Source organism: Leopardus geoffroyi, chromosome E3, assembly GCF_018350155.1.
Source record: "Leopardus geoffroyi isolate Oge1 chromosome E3, O.geoffroyi_Oge1_pat1.0, whole genome shotgun sequence".
In the NCBI taxonomy this organism is placed as follows: Eukaryota; Metazoa; Chordata; class Mammalia; order Carnivora; family Felidae; genus Leopardus; species Leopardus geoffroyi.
The window spans coordinates 14,180,882-14,193,277 of NC_059340.1; the positions used below are offsets into that span (position 1 = coordinate 14,180,882).

Consider the following 12,396-nt stretch of genomic DNA (forward strand, 5'->3'; position numbering starts at 1 on the left):
ATGCTGCACAAAGCAGGGACCTGTGGTCAGAGTTGAGGGTTAAAGAAGATGAATCAACCCTTTTCACTTACAAAACAAAACAAAACCTTCCAAAGATAAAGAGACACAGGTAGGCGGTGCCCATGTCATGACCTCCTGCCACACCTTGAAACTGTCATATCTGCCACCTGGCCAAGGACAGCTGAGTCTCAGACCTTGTCCTTGGAAAAGCAACTCTTCAGGACTCGGAGAAAGAGACGTCCCAGGAAGCCTGGGAGATTCCATGGTACCTGTAGGTAATCAGCTCAAGAGTCAAAAATGGCTTGGGGAATATTCCAAGAGAAATGCTTGTAGGAACCAAGCTGGCAGGGGAGGCCTAGAGCTTTGTTGATCCTTTGGTGCTTGAAAACAGGGCGTGGGCAGGGCACTGGCCTGTCACTGACAACTGTGCCCTCTGGCCATGTGCCCTGGGTTTGTACCCTTCCTCTGTGTTTCTGTGGGAAGCCCACAAAAGGTGTGAATTCTCGCCCCAGGGAAAAAAAAAAAATTCCTACGCCCACCACATCTCGCATTCAATTTGGGAGGCTTTTCCTGGGGGCTCTGTGGACCCCAGGATGGGACCCCGTCTCAGGCATAGAGCAGGCTGCATCTCAATTCATGAAAATCGCCCCAGTGTGACTGATCTGCGGGATGCACAGGAACTCAGATGCTGAAGTAGGCAGTTCGTCCCAGAGCCTGGCTGCGTAGGAACCGAGCTAATGAGGTGTGGAGCTCCTTCCTGGATGAAGTGCCGAGCTCAACTTGAGGAAATTAAACCACTCAGCAAAGTGTGCCTTCTCCCTGGTAATGAGCGGTCCAGTAGAGGGGCCTCGTGCATCTCAGTGGCTCAGCCCCCTGTCTTGTTTTGCAAGGTTTGCTGTTGCTAAAAATGATAGCGCTCTTTCCGTGGATTATAGGAGAGGCTTGATGAGGAGGGGAGAAAGAGAGGGACTGTGGGCCTGGTTAATGCACTTGACCCAAACGGGCTTTCGGAACTTGAGTTCTGATTAGTAAATCAAAAGAGACAGCAGGCAGTCGAGTTCAGGATGGTGTCTTTTTTAAGTGTTGAGGTGCCATCACTGATGTTATAATTCGGGAGACGATAAGTGATGTCTTTGATCATAAAAAGAGCAGAGAGAAGAAATAGGGAAGGTAGGAGGGTTTTCACGGGTTCGTGCGGTAACCATTATCTGCCAAGGACTGGGCTGGGCTCTGGGGAGACAAAGGGAGCCCAGCTGCCCCGAAGTGGGAGAGAAGAGAGTGAAGGGCATCAGGATGGCAACTTGCAGAGGGGGAGAACGCAACAGAGGACAGGGACCTCACATCGGGCCAGGACGTGCCTGGGGTGGGGCTGGAGGGGAGGGGCGTGTGAGGCCCAAGGAAAGGCGCTTTAGGCAGAGGGGAAAGAGTGTGCATTGAGAGAGGGCATTCCTGGTTGCGGGAAGTATGACTGCTTCACGGTAGCTGGGGGAACGGGGTAGGAGCTGAGGTTGGAAGGATGAGCTGGGGCTGAACTGGGTGCCAAGCAAAGGAGTTTAAACCTGACTCTGAAAACAACGGAGAAGGCAAGGAGATAGTTACAGGGGGAGGGTGTCCTGATCCCATTTGCATTTTAGGAAGGTCACGCTGGGGGCACCTAGGTGGCACAGCGTGGGCCTCTTGATCCCCAGGTTGTAAGTTTGAGCCCTGCGTTGAGTAGAGATCACTTAAAAATATAATATTAAAAAGAAAGAACATGCTGGCAGCAGTGTGGTGGATAGAGTGAGGCTGAGCTGTAGAGGGGGCCGGCTGGAGGCAGGGCTCCAGTAAGTGGCTTTTGGTGACATCCAGGAGGGAAGCGTTGAGACGTGGAGCCAGGGCAGTGCAAATGGCGGGGGGGAGAGGGGCGAGTGTCACAAAGAGAACCTCAAGATGGCAGAAGCTTCAGGATTCGGTGACCGGCCAGACGAGGTGAATGGGTCGTGATTCTAACGTGCCTCCTGAGAAGAGAGGGCGGTCCCCTGCGATGGAGACAGGAAGGCACAGACAGAGCGGGTGTTGGGTTTAGGCGTGCTGACCTTGGGCTTGCGAGGCGTCCAGGTGGCCACGTCCAGTGGGAAGCTGTTGCTTGAGCCGAGGTCCAGGCTAGTGATGCGGGTTTGGAAATTGCAGGGCGTGACAGTTGGAGCCATAGATTAGGACGAGGTCGCCTAGTTAGAGTCAGCCAAGGGCAGAGAAGGAGCCTTGAGGAATTTGGGGATTTGGAGCGGGAACAGAAAGGGCAACCCGGGAAAAAGAACAGGGGGCCGGGGCCGATCAGGTGGGAGAGAGAGCGGAGGTGTGACTCCGGGAACCCTGGGTGTGCCGGCACCCAAGAGTGAGTCACATTTATATGAGGTGAGAGGCAACAACGTTAAATCCTGCAGCAATGATGGTCGGGAGGTATCTGCTGATTCCGGCCACACAGATGTCATTGGAAACTAACAAGAGCGGTTTTAGTGCAAGAGGGTAACTCGAGGCCAGAGGATGAGAGTGGAGTGAGGAACCGATGGGAGACGGAAGGAGACAAGGAGAAGAAAGACATCAAGGAAAGCTGTGGGAGAGACCCGCATTGTATTTAAATGGGAGAGACCTGAGCGTCTGGCTTCCTGACTCTGCTTCCTCCGGGGGAGGAGGGACAGAGGGTCCTTACATGTGCGTGGCTTCTCTCATCCGCACCTGCAGAGGAGCCACGATGCGGAGCTTGATCGGGATGGGGGCCCAGGGTCTGCCCGGTTGCCAGGGGATGCTGACCGACGCTGATGCTACAGGCCCGTGACCACTTTTGGAAATTCCTGCCGATGGCCTTGATGGCCTTGATTTCCTCGGTGGATTAAGAGGCACGCTTCCCTGCAGGAGGGAGATGAGCCAGAGGGGAGGCTGGTAAAAGCAGAGAGCAGTGGGGAGGCGGGGGAGGGTTGGAAGCTTTGACCTGCCTTCCAGAGAAGCTTCAGGGCAGGTCCTCTGAGGGCCGTGAAGACTGGAAACCTCGGATTTGTCTTGTCATCAGCTGCAGGTGTGAGACGTTCTCTCTTTATCTGTCTCTATCATTATATCAAATATCATTATATTTACAGATGGATGGAGAGAGAGAGAGAAAGGGGGGGAAGGGAGAGCTAAAGAGAGAGCGAGAAACATTTATTTAAAGGAATTTGGCATACGTGATTGTGAAGGCTGGCATATCCAAAAACCTGCAGGGCTCACCTGCAGCTCGGAGACCCAGTGAGGAACTCATGTTGCAGCGAGGATCCAAAGGCAGTCTGCTGTCCGAATTCTCTTTCCCCCGGGGGGACCTCAGTCTTTTTTTTTCTCTTCGAACCTTCCAACTGATGGGATGAGGCCCACCCACATTATGGAGAGTAATCTGCTTTAACCCAGGCCTACTGATCTACATGTCAGTCTCATCGAGAAAAAAAAGTACCTTCAGAAACCTCCAGAATAACGTGTGGCCAAAAGACCACGGCCTAGCCAAGTTGACCCATAAAACTGAGCATTAGAAGCAGTTAGATGTGCTTTGCGATCTGACTTCATCATCTGGCCCCGCGTCCACAGTGGGCCGGGGAGAGGAGGGAGCGGTTTGTCTCCTTGCTGGATGGAAAGTGAAGTTGCCGTTGTTGATGTGACACAGGAAGTGAGTGGAACTTTCTGAAGTTCCGTGTCAGTTGGCAGGCGTAGTGTCAACGTTCATGGCCTTTTCCGGGCTCAGGAGCATGGGAATTCTTGCAATAGGGCTTCCAAAGAGGAGTCCCATTTCTGTTCTTGATTGCCCATAACCCATGGCTTGGCATAGCTAAGATTGGCACACACGAGCCATGTCTTTGGTTAAGGATGTGCCTTCAGTGTTTATGGACTCACGGAATTCAGGCAGGGGCAAAGAGGTGACTGACGCATTTGCCTTTTCCTTTCTGATTACCTCTATCTGGCAAGTGGGCACCACTATTTGGAAAATGAATCCCCTTGCTAAGTGGCTGGGCCACAGCAATGCATTCTTGGGGATGGGGCCCTTTTGCCTCTCAGTTGGAGACGGCGGGGTCTGCCGTGGATCAAGGAGGGTGAGCCCAGGCCAAGGAAGCGTGTGGCCATCCAGGTCCCGGGAGCTGGTGTGCTCGTTCTGGAAGCCCAGGGGATGGAACGTACGTTCCAGGCTTTCTCTCGTACGTAAAGCGCATTCAGAAACTGAAAGGTAGGGACGCCTGGAGGGCTCAGTCGGTGAAGCGTCTGACTCTTGGTTTCGGCCCAGGTCATGATCTCACGGTTTGCGGGTTCGAGCCCCACGTCGGGCTCTGCGCTGATAGCTCCGAGCCTGCTTGGGATTGTCTCCCTCTCTCTCTGCCCCTCATCTCTCTCTTTCTGTCTCTCAGACAGAAATAAATAAACATTAAAAAAAAAAAATAGAGGGGCGCCTGGGTGGCGCAGTCGGTTAAGCGTCCGACTTCAGCCAGGTCACGATCTCGCGGTCTGTGAGTTCGAGCCCCGCGTCAGGCTCTGGGCTGATGGCTTAGAGCCTGGAGCCTGTTTCCGATTCTGTGTCTCCCTCTCTCTCTGCCCCTCCCCCGTTCATGCTCTGTCTCTCTCTGTCCCCAAAAAAATAAACATTGAAAAAAAAAAAAAAAAAAAAAAAAAAAAAAATAGAAAGGTAGACACTCCAGGACCCGGACCCTCCATTTTGACGTGGATCTGAGGTCGGGCAGCCATAGAGGAGGAGGCCTCACCTCCCACCACTATCCACAGCAGTGGAAGGAGCGGATGGGATGATGTGTGTCTGCCCCAAGCCTGTGGCTGCTTGGGGTCAGTCGAGGTGGTGTTTCCTGACTCAAACTACCTATTCCGTTTGATTCCCCCCACATTCCTCCCTCTGGTTTCGCTCTGGGCTGCCGACACTGAGAGGGCATGGGCTCCACGTCCGCTGTAAAGAACCTTTATTAATTGGCCTTTCTGACCCTATGCATGCGTCTGGTGCACTTGGGAAATGAAAATGAATCAGCCTGGTGGGAATTTGCAGAGCCGGCTGTGACCCTGTGGTTCCAAGCCCTGGCTCCCCACTGCTCCGTCTGTGAACAACCTTAGCTAGATGTCTTCTGGAAGGCCCCGGAAGGGAAACAGAAGGGACCCTTGTCAACCGTTCGGCATTTAGCGTTTACCGCACTGCATTCCAAGCTGCCTTGTTCTAAGTGTTGAACGTGTTTTAGCTGCAAACCCCAGGACTCTTGGCTACTGACGGCAGGATTGGGGCCCGGGCAGTGCTCGGTCACGGGTCCCCACACCCTAGTGAGACGCCCCAGAGCCAGAGCTCAGGGTAAGCAGCCAGGAAGGCCCAGCAGATTGGCCACGAGGTGACCATCCGTGTGAGCTGAGTGACGGGAGAGATTGGGTAGGCCCTGGAAGGGGAGCCCTCACCTTAGGACTTGAGGGATTAATGCCCAAGTGGGACCAGAGATAAGGAGAAGAGCCTGCGTGCAGGCCCTGTGGGCGCCTGCCCTGAACTGGCCCCGTGTGCTATCCCGTGTTTGGAAGAGTGGAGACATCAGATGAAGAAGTTCCCTTCCAGGCACCCTTTCTGCTGTCTTCAGGCAGCTTGTGCGACTCAGGGCAAGTGACTTCACCTCTCTGGGCCCCCAGTTTCCTCCTCTGTGAAATGGGGATGATAATACCGCCTACCTCAGAAGGTTGCTGTGAGGGTTAAATGAGACAGAACAGTACATAGAAGCTTCCAGAAACTTCCGACTCACAGCCTGCACTTGTATAAATGTTGGCTAACATCATCGTCATCCTCATCTGTAAGGTCCTGAGATCTCCTGGCCCACGTTGCGTCTCAATTCTCTTACAGCAGTGCAGTGGGGATGTTTCAGGGTCATTTTGTTGCCAGGTTGGCAAACTGGGTCACAAGCGTCACTTGGCCCCTCTGATCTATGTACCACGTGGGGCTCACGTAAGTTGTCCTTAAAAGGAGGTCCTGGCACGGACAGCTCCTTGGGCTTCATTTCCTGCTTGGAGGCCTGGTGGGTTCCGAAGTGGCCAGTTCTCCTCAGCTCTCTACTCCTCGCTCAGCATCAACCAAGGGAGGTCGTCGATACTTTTGGTGTTGAATGAAGTCAATGCCAGTGGCTCTGCTGGGAGGGCGCCGAGAGAAGGGGAGACAGTTACCCTCGGGGAACTGCCAAGTTCAAGGGAGTATCCCAGGCATATGGAGAGATGGACAGACAGACGTAAGGATGGATAGAAGGTGTCTGACAGATCTCACGAGGTTGGTTGTTTGTCTCTGCTCTCTCTTCTCTGTGAGATCGGCTTTCCAGAGACTGTTCTCCTCGTAGCCCTCGGAGCAGAGGGCTGGGCTTGAGTTGCTTTGTAGGCTCTCTATGGGGCCTTAAGTGTTTATTGACAATTATCCGGACTTTTTAATGGGCGCCTGGGTGGCTCAGTCGGTGAAGCGTCCGACTTCGGCTCAGGTCACGATCTCACAGTTCGTGGATTCGAGCCCCGCGTCGGGCTCTGGGCTGGCAGCTCGAAGCCTGGAGCCTGCTTCGGATTCCGTGTCTCCCTCTCTCTCTCTCTCTCTCTCTCTGCCCCTCCCCCCCCCCCCAACGCTCTGTCTCTCTGTCTCTCAAAAAGAAAAAAAAGAAAAAAAAAAAAAGAAAGTTATCCAGACTTTAAGACAGCTTGCCTGCCAACCATCTTCTTTAAGACAAGATTGTTTATTGCTCACTGACCCGTTTCTGAAAGGAGGCCTGTGATTTCTGGGACCCAGTTCCGAGCCCGTGTTGCTAGAGGAAGCCCACGGGACGCCCCCCCACCCTGGCTGTGGATTTGGAAGTACTTGGCAGTTGCTGTGGCATAGCATCCTCTGCTCATTCCTGGGTGCCTCGCAGATCCCGAATCTTTTATCCTCCTAAACCTTCCAGGCTACTCCTACCCGGGTTTTGCAGCTGGAAGGCCGTCGGGGCGGCAGGAAAACACGTCGGGTTCTGTGTGTTCCACTCTGTACAGATGGGGGCGGGAAACCAAGCTCTGAAACCTACCTCTCCTTCCCCGAGTCGGCCTGCCCCGCCACCCCGGCCACCCCCGAGAGCACCGTGCCAGCCACCGGGGCCACTGGGGTGCTCAGCACCTTCTGCCTCCTCGGCTCTGCGGGGACTCGGGGACGGAACGCTTGGCTGTAGGTCATCAGGCCACGGCGGGAATTCAGTGTCAAGTCCTACGGGCAGGAGCCGTGGTCTGGTGGTCTGTTCTTTCCCTCTGCATTTCTACGGCCAGTGAGCCTCTCTCCCCGCAGCAACCACCCTTCATCTTCCGCCCTGTCTGGCCCCGGGGGTGTGACTGTAAGTAACGTGTGTATGAGTCAGCACCTACTCCTCAGTGCTTAAAAACCTCAGTGAATAAATAAATACACTTAAAAAAAAAAAACACACCAAGGAAAGAAGGCTGATTTTTATGACAGTGACTGTATTCATCTCGTCTGCCCATTGGGAAAGCCTGAGGACATGGGGCCCAGGAGAGGTACACCGTCAGCTGGGCAAGGATAGAGACCCGGGTGGCCAGGCTGGGGAGGAGACTCCTGGGTGGGTCCTGCAAGGAGGGTCTGGGCTGCGTGAAAACTCTGGAAGCCTGGCCCATGCGATGGGGAGCATACAGAAGGGAACGGAGGAGCCGAAAGGGGGGGCTGGGGGGGGGCAGCCGGGCAGACTGGGTCCTTCCATTAGTTGGTACGTTGCATTGTCATGGGGCTCTCAGATGACCCTTGTGAGGGTCTCAGGCAGGCACCACAGCTAGGTGTGGTGCGGATTATTTCGACAGTTTTAGAGGTGAAGACCTATGAACAGTGTAACCCGTGTGTGACGGAGCGATTTCTCATTTTTGAAATCCCTGTCCCCCCCCCCCCCCCCCCCATCCACCATGATTTACCAAATGGCCACCTTGGCCCATGAAGGGGCAAGGTGGGGGCTTTGAGGCTCCCCCATTTCCCACTTGACCCTGGGGGCGGGAGTTGCCTGCCCTAGCCGAGAGGCTTGACTCGGAACTCAGTCCTGATTGCATCATGACCCCGTTGCCTGTGGGTGGAGAAGAAGGTGTTGGGACACCGCAATCTGGTCTTTCTGCTTCTGCGTTCCAAGCGCCAGAAGCTGTTAAAAACCAAGGACCAAAGACACGAGCCCTGGGGCTGAGTGCTGGGAATAGGTGGGCGCGTCCGGAATGTGTGCTCACAGGGACGGGCTGGTGAGTAAGCTGCCCAGGATGGTCGAGGGGGCTCGGAGGGACCTTCTGGGGTGCCCTCCTCCCTCGGATCCCCATGCAGTAAATGAGATGATTCCCGCCGACTGCCCGGGAGCCCGTCAATAACCATTCTAATCTCCCTGGCAGCCCCAGAAGTGAATTTACAGCGACGTGGTAAAAATGAGGCTGCATGATCAATGGATCCCTGGACGTTCTCCTCCAGGAGACACAAATGTATCTTGTAACAAAACTTTATTTTCTTCCGAAAATTGCCTGCATGATTAATACGGCCCGACACAGCCCAAGCTGTTCCGCATAAAAAACAGCCGTTTTTCTTGCTCTTTCTTCAGTGCTCTTCCCCCTCACTCCGTTCCTTCAGCTCGTTTCCTTTGTTTTCTCCTCTAACACCTGCGCTATATATTGTCCGATCTCACACGAGGAGGAGGAGAATGTATTGAAATGCCTTAGCGCCCTCTCCCATGCTATTTGGTTTCCGCTTGGTATTTCCAATGCGGCTCAGCCTAAGCAGAGGACCACATTCGTGAGTGCTCCCCTGGACAGAGCGCGGTGTTCCCACGACTGAGCCACGCACGGCATGTTCTCTGGGTATCAAGCTTGCATCACCGGGAGCTCCAGGGAGGCCAGAGCTCGACACCCCTGTGTCCAGCCTGGGTGAAAAGGACTCGTCTCTTTTATTCCAGTTTTCAGGGATGGGGGAGCTGCTGGGTCTTAGGAGGGAGGACCTCAAAGGCAGGCGGTCCCATCTCCTGCCCCCCCCCCCAGGAGATTCTAGGAACGCCTGCCAGAAGAGTTGGGGTGTATCCGGCAGCACGCTCCTATGCAGGCCGAGGACCCGCTTCCTTGAATACGATTATTTACATGTGCCTTCCGTGTCTGATTCTAGAATGCAGGCTCCACCCGAGCGGGCTGCTTGGTTTGGGTTCCCCCAGAAGCAGACCCTAAGACTAAGATTTGAGTGCACCATTGATTCGGAAGGTGGAGAGAGCAAACACCACCAGGGGCGTGGGGAAGTAGGACCTGGAAGGGAAGGCCTCCCCTGAAGGGTGTGGTATGCAGATGGCCACTGTGGGTGATGGAGGGGGAGCCCTCCCTCGTTTCACTAGGGGGACCCTGGGAGCCCTTGTACACCGCTGCCCTTGGAGTCAGCCTGCTCCTGGGGTGAGCGAGCTGGGGTATTCATGCCTCAACTCCTGGCCGCCTCTGGATGGGAGCAGATGGGGGTGGGGCGGCAGCAAAGCAGGCTCCAGGCATGGAAACGCAGGCGCCCGAGTAGGGAGTGGGGCAGGTGGGCAGTGAAGTGGGACCAGGCGGTGTGAACGGGCACCCAGGCCGCCTGGGAGACGCGAGATACGTCCCCGAGACTGCTGCTTCTGGTTCCTTTGGGGCGGCAGGTTGAGGAGAATTGGGGCTGGACCCCTTAACGATCTCCTCCTTAGGTTCCAGTCTTTGTTCTCAGCCAAGGGGGCCCCGGAGGGAACTGGTGACGCACACCTTGGGCGCACGTGGGCCGTGTCCATCCGAAGCACCCATGCCTTCCGCCTTCCTCTGACTCTACTCGGCTGGCTCTCTTCCCCCAGGTGCAAGGAGCTGAAGTACTCCAAGGAGCTGCCCCAGATCTCCATCATATTCATCTTCGTGAACGAGGCCCTGTCAGTGATCCTGCGGTCCGTCCACAGCGCGGTCAACCACACGCCGACGCACCTGCTGAAGGAAATCATCCTGGTGGACGACAACAGTGACGAAGGTACGGGGGCCGCCGAGCTGCACGAGTGTTTTGGAGGGGAACCTGGGAGCGCGCCGTGTCAGCAAGGGGGAAAATGCCACTTGCATTGTAACACGAGCCCACCTGTCTTTGTCTCCTATCCCTGGGGCATAGCTACAGAGAGGAAGACATCTGGGCGCACGAGCACTGGTCCATTAGACCTCGAGGCCTGCAGGGCTGTTAGGAATAAATGACTGGCAGGGCACCCTGGGTGGCTCTGTCGGTTAAGCGTCCAGCTCTTGATTTCAGCTTTGGCTCGTGGAATCGAGCCCCATGTCGGGCCCTGCACTCATAGTACAGAGCCTGCTTGGGATTCTCTCTGTCCCTCTCTCTCCCTGCCCCTCCCCAGCTTGCTTATGCTCTCTCTTGCTCTCTCTCAAAATAAATAAACATTAAGAAAAAAAAGAAGTTACTGACCACATAGATGGACTCATTTTCCCTTCTTCATATTACCTAAAGTAGATGACAAGGGGCGCCTAGATTCTTCCCCACTCCCCGCCCCAGCCCTACCCACTGCCACCGTCCTTTCCCAAGAGGTAAAATAAAAATGAAATTCTGGGGGCACCTAGGTGGCTCAGTCGGTTGAGCGTCCGAATTCCTGGTTTTGGCTCAGGTCATGATCTTGAGGTTTCGCGAGTTCGAGCCCTGCATGGGTCTCTGCTCAGGTAGGGTGGAGTGTGCTTGGGATTCTCTCTCTCTCTCTCTCTCTCTCTCTCTCCCCCTCTCCCTCCCTCTCTCTCTGCCCCTTCCCCACTCGAGCTGTCTCTGTCTCTCTCTCAAAGTAAATAAATAAACTTAAAAAACAAAACAGTGAAATTCCGTCCTGGGACGGGAACCACTCATCTTGCATCCGAAGTCCTCTCTGGGCCGCCGAGCCAAAAATGACTGGAGGTAGAAACGAGCAGTGTTCACAGGTGTTTTGGAGGTCGGCTCCCTTTAGAATAGTGGCTCAGTTTAAAAAATATAAAACAGGCGGGGCGCCTGGGTGGCTCGGTCGGTTAAGTGTCCGACTTCGGCTCAGGTCATGATCTCGCGGTCCGTGAGTTCGAGCCCCGTGTCGGGCTCTGTGCTGACAGCTCAGAGCCTGGAGCCTGTTTCGGATTCTGTGTCTCCCTCTCTCTCTGCCCCTCCCCTGTTCATGCTCTGTCTCTCTCTGTCTCAAAAATAAATAAATGTTAAAAAAAAATTTAAAAAAAAGTTTCAATTTAAAAAAAATATATATATATATATAACAGGCAGGTATTGGGCAGCAGGAACAAAAATCCTCCGGGGTCCCTGGAGGCGGGTCAGGGGGAGGCCTGGTGTCCAAGTGGCGGCGGATGGGTCTTGCTAACCGTGCCCTTGTGCTGGCTCCTGGCCTAAGGTAATGCGCTGCGCTCGCCGCAGGGAGAAACCCCCACCAGCTGATGCCACAGGAGAAAGCCAGCCAGGGTGCGCGCTGAAGGCCAAGGAGGCTTATCTTCTGAGCCACGGGAGGACTAGGGCAGGCTAAAGCCCTGGCTCTCAGCGTGCTGGGTAGAGAAGGAGAAAGATTACCTCGCGTGTGCTCCCGGGCTAGGAGAGGGTGAACAGGAGCCAGGACGATGCCACGGGTGCTGTGTGGCACCTGGCTATCTCCGGGAGCTCAGGGCTGAGCCACGTCATTGGCCCGGGCACTGAAGTCCCCCTTCCCCTTCTGAACTGGCTGGCTGGGCCCCCGAAGGGCTCCCGTGCACCTGGGCCCAGCAATATGCCAGTCGGGTACCGCCTTCTCCCAGGCCTCCAGAGTTGGAGGACGGAGGGGTCACTGGCTATATTTTTCACATCTCTTTTTACCTCTGACCATTCCGTCAGGTGTAGATTCTGCTAACACTGGCCCTGGTGGTCTTCTTGTGAGAACGTGGTGAGTTCAGTTCCTTGGAGCCTCTAAGCCATCTGGCGAAGCCTGTCTCCCTGACGTGGCTCCCAGAGCCCCTCGCGGCATGCCGCGTGCCCACCGTGGACCCCTTGCATCAGCAGAGGGCATCCCTGATCCTCCTTCCCTCCATTTGGTGGCTGAGTCCCACCCACTTGTTCCCCAGGTGTCCCCTGTGGGTGCCCTGCTCAGAGAATCCTTTGCTGCCGTCCTACGGCCCTAGCTGGGTGCTCCCCCAGCACCCACTACCCTACCTACCCAGCACGTAGCACGTGATACCTCCCCGTCTTGCACAACTGGCCTCCCACGGTGCTGGATAGGACGGGGTTTCTCAGGGCCCGTCTGGCATCGGCCCTCGGTGAGTCTCACCCAGCCTGGGACTGAGTGACAAAGATGAACGAGGCTTGCAAAGGGCAAGTGTGTGTGTGTGTGTGGGGGGGGGGGCTAAGTGGCCTTGTGGCAGGAGGCGGGGCAG

At 55.2% G+C, this 12,396-nt stretch overlaps 1 protein-coding gene and 1 long non-coding RNA gene across 3 annotated transcripts in view; one reads left to right on the plus strand and one right to left on the minus strand.

Annotated features, from left to right (window-relative positions):
• Positions 1-12,396, plus strand: part of GALNT17 (polypeptide N-acetylgalactosaminyltransferase 17) — a 446,893-nt gene that overhangs the window by 197,117 nt on the left and 237,380 nt on the right. The window contains exons 1-2 of one of the 2 annotated variants that reach the window (XM_045461502.1): positions 3,761-3,914; positions 9,843-10,009. In XM_045461502.1, the coding sequence (XP_045317458.1) occupies positions 3,865-3,914; positions 9,843-10,009 (217 nt within the window). In that variant the 5' untranslated portion in view covers positions 3,761-3,864. Of the gene's footprint in view, positions 1-3,760; positions 3,915-9,842; positions 10,010-12,396 lie in introns of those variants that run through there. The other variant, XM_045461501.1, reaches the window with a different exon arrangement.
• Positions 1,758-3,633, minus strand: LOC123589429. Its single transcript, XR_006708335.1, has 2 exons — positions 3,241-3,633; positions 1,758-3,080 (listed from the first exon to the last, which is right to left on the minus strand). It is a non-coding gene; the product is annotated as an uncharacterized LOC123589429 (long non-coding RNA).